At 36.0% G+C, this 3,670-nt stretch overlaps 1 protein-coding gene across 1 annotated transcript; it reads right to left on the bottom strand.

Moving 5' to 3' along the window:
- Positions 1-642: 642 nt before the first annotated feature.
- LOC131681988 (alpha-(1,3)-fucosyltransferase 10) lies at positions 643-2,090 on the bottom strand. Its single transcript, XM_058963114.1, has 4 exons — positions 1,995-2,090; positions 1,781-1,936; positions 1,142-1,720; positions 643-1,083 (listed from the first exon to the last, which is right to left on the bottom strand). Exons 1-4 carry the CDS (start codon positions 2,067-2,069, stop codon positions 670-672), a joined length of 1,224 nt encoding a protein of 407 aa, XP_058819097.1. The 5' UTR covers positions 2,070-2,090; the 3' UTR covers positions 643-669.
- Between the last annotated feature and the right edge of the window lie 1,580 nt (positions 2,091-3,670).

Here is a 3,670-nt window from a genome sequence, read left to right as displayed (position 1 = left end):
ATGAATTTGAATATTTTTAACTCTACCCGTATGTAATGAAACGCTTACATGCTCCTTTTTGACGGCTCTGAGTGGGATATGCTGGCAAATTGCGCATTTTCCTCGCTGTTTCCGAAGGATTTTCTAAAAATCCTTGTTTTGGTTTATTTATAGTAGTCGCACTAATTCCCAAATTTAATACGAAATGCGTGCACAAATTTCCGATTAGATAGTGCAAAAATATTGCGATTTCGATCAGTAGAACGGAAGATATTCGCATTTCAAACCTGGGAAAATTTCTCAACTGAAATTTTTGAAACGGGACCCCATATTGAAACGTTAGAAGTATTCTACTTCAAAAGAGCGAAGGTATAGATAACTACTGAATCTATTGTGGCTTGATGATGATGCTGATACCGTCAATCCCATGAACCTACGAGAGGGAATTTTCGTTATTTATAGTACTTGTACATTATACGGAATCAAATACAAAATATGTGCACATATTTCAGATCGGACGCTTGATAGTAAGCGTAGGAAGAAATGTTATCAACTTTGCCACCGGACTGTCCATACAAAAAATTTATTAAACTCTAAAATTAGAATATCACTCGATTCATTAGATAATCTTGATTCAAACTATACAAATCGGTTATGGCCGGTTTTTATTGAATAATCATATAATTACATTCATGTTATGAGCTTTCTTACCCGTTTAGAGTCTAATTCCATTCGTTCCAAAAATGTTGACACTCGTTGCATAGCATTAGAAGTTACATTACCCGGTGGAAAATGGGGGATTTTGCAATATAATTCTCGCTGTTCTGCCTTTTGTTTGTATCTCTCGGTTATTTTTTCACAGACATAACATTCAAATGAAGCAATTGAACGAGTTTTCCGATTTTTTACGTAATATATGTCATCTTTATAGATATGATCAACTAAAAGTTGATTCGCAATTGGATATATGTCCGCTGTTTTATGTAATAAGAAGCTAATATAAAGATCCTCATTGTTTGATACTCTGGTTAAAAATTCCGCTAAATCGGCAGGTTTCTTGAAATCGTCTATTAAGATCACTGAATTTGGATTAGGAAAGTAGTTCTGTGGAAGAGAAAGCTACTTTTATCTTTGATTTATTATGAATATAGTTAGAGGTTACTCTGATGTTTGGTGCTCCGAAGTAAATTGGTATGACACCAAGTGTGAGTGATTTCCAAAAGTTATCGGTAATGTAGTCGTCACACGCTAAATCCTGGTAAATTATTGTAAATTTGTATTTAGACACAAAATCATAAAAATTCTTGATATCATTGGTATTCTTGTAGTTATTCGTAATTTCATTTGGAAATGATTTATTCTTCAAGCAGGTTCCATATGAATCAATTGAAATGTACTTTCCAAGTTCGGTGACATATAGTTCACGACCTGTTAATGTCTCGCAATGAGATTCAATGTATAGGACGGGTGCCAATTTCTGTTTGCGTTGAAGTGCTGTTTTGATCCCAAATGAGTACATTTTTTTGTAGTCTATAAGCTCTTCTAAGCTAATGAACGATTGTAGCGTAAGTGGGATATCGCTATACCGGCTAAAAGTTGAAGTGAAATTGAACAAGTCCAAATCACGCAATAGAAACGGAACGTTTTTGGGGGAAGAATCATAGTATAGAGACCAATATACTTCTTTTTTGCGAAAAGGCAGATCTGAAATTGATATATTAGTTCCATGGAATAAGTAGCCCTGTAAATTAACAAAAAAAATCAATAAAATCAAAAATTGATATCATGTTGATGTTGGTACTTTAAAAAAAGGATCATTAGCAGCCACCCGATCACTGGTAAATCGACACTCTACATAGCCACATTTCCGATGATATTCTATTTGCGTATCATATGGATTCCACCAAACGATCACGGTGTATTCAGTCTTATATGGCTTAGCGTACTTATGATATATCTTTAAAAGCAATATAATATAATACTCTTAGTAAAGCACTCGTTACAGATGTACTTACATATATACTTATAATCATAATTAGCATATAGCCTGTTATCAGAATTTTGCCGTTATGATGTCGCCCCATCCACATTGTGAACGAACGCCGTGTGGTTGTAAACTAGAGACAGCATCATGAATAGCTTCTTTATCGCAACGCTTTGCAAAACTGTTTAGCACATTTATCACAGCTTGAAACGCACATACACATTACTCGTCTGTTATGTCTTGATTGTGAAACATATAGTATAATACCTACTGAGTTCTCTGTACAAGGACACGCTATGACGACAGCGAGGTATTGATGATCGAATTTGATTCAATCTCTAATACCCAAATAACTCGGCCCTGAAGACGATCTGATATGAAGTAACTTCTGAATAAAGAAGTAATTGTGCCTTTCTCATTCATTATTGTGCCTTTTTATGGTACCAAGAAATCCTCTGCAGAAATTTGGCCTACTCAGTACCGCCTTTACGCATGGGCACACTGGGCCAGGGCCAGAGGCCCCGAGCTTTTAGGGGCCCGCAACTTAGGATGAATATTGATTCATTCTGTAGGCTATGTTTCAAAAAATAGTAACGCTCAATTGTTTATAACTCTTTATCGTGTGGGTAAGAATGGATCGGTTGCTCGGATTCACACATGGAACCTCATCCCATGTGACGTTTAAAGAGCATCCGACAATCAAGCGGAGTGATGGTAGCGGTAACGAGGCACTGCATGACCAGGATGGTATTGGACCAATTCAAATGTCAATCCAACATTTCGATTCAAGTTTCAATTCATTTTGAGCAAAAAACAATGAAATATTTTCTACTACACGTATAAAAAGTTCAAAAGGCACCAAGCAGGAACGGCAACCAGCAAAGTAGCCAAATTTTCACAAGGAAGCTGTACAGAAAGTGGAAGATGTCGGAATTCGATACACAATCCTTGTTTGGCAAGCGATTCGCACATGTGGCAAATTTTCACTTCTTCACATCAGGGATTGTAAATGGACACGTGTACATGAAAACCTTTAAAAATGACTCCTAGACTGAGATCTGAGATCTCACGATATTTTCGCGGCCAGATTAGGCATTTTCCACTATGCCGTCGTCTGGTACATAAATAATTGTTTTTTTTTCGTACGACACTCCGCCTTATCAAAAATATTTTAAGCCGTCAGAATCAGGAATCAGAATATACTGTATTGTGCATTCGATGTGTTTCCTAATTCGCCTGTTTTAACTTAAATTATTTTATGTTTGGGTTTACATGTTGTATAATATTGCAGCTTAAGTGATATAGCATTTGCTTTTCGCCTTTGATGAGTTTCGTTGGTAGATGGTTGCATTTCTGTTTGTGGCTGATTATGAGTGAACTGCTAATAGTTGTGGTAGTGAATTATTGAAATGAATTGTGTCGCTCATATTAAAAATATGTTTTACCACAGACTAACAGACATAACACTTAAAAACGAACCGCTTTAACGGTCATTTTAAATTTATGACATATGAACAAGCATATGGGGGATAGACCACTAATGAAAAATTGCTCCCAAACATGAGGGGTAACCCACCAGTTAATGAGTGTTTGGGACGGTATATAAAAAGTGGAGCTAGTGTTCTGGAAAAATTGTCGGATCGATGTTTTTTGAGGGAATTCCCTGATAATGTTATGTTTGTTAGTCTATGGCTTTACTATATTCAT

This window comes from Topomyia yanbarensis, chromosome 2 (assembly GCF_030247195.1).
Source record: "Topomyia yanbarensis strain Yona2022 chromosome 2, ASM3024719v1, whole genome shotgun sequence".
Taxonomy (NCBI): Eukaryota; Metazoa; Arthropoda; class Insecta; order Diptera; family Culicidae; genus Topomyia; species Topomyia yanbarensis.
This window is presented reverse-complemented; position numbering and strand designations above follow the sequence as displayed.

Bases quoted from the DNA above. Each gene is read 5' to 3' on its own strand.
- LOC131681988 (XM_058963114.1), bottom strand. From the start codon at position 2,069: ATGTGGATGGGGCGACATCATAACGGCAAAATTCTGATAACAGGCTAT. The intron at 1,937-1,994 runs GTAAGTACATCT...TTGCTTTTAAAG, and splicing joins TTATGATTATAAGTATATAT to ATATATCATAAGTACGCTAA. The intron at 1,084-1,141 runs GTAACCTCTAAC...TCTCTTCCACAG, and splicing joins TCGGAGCACCAAACATCAGA to AACTACTTTCCTAATCCAAA.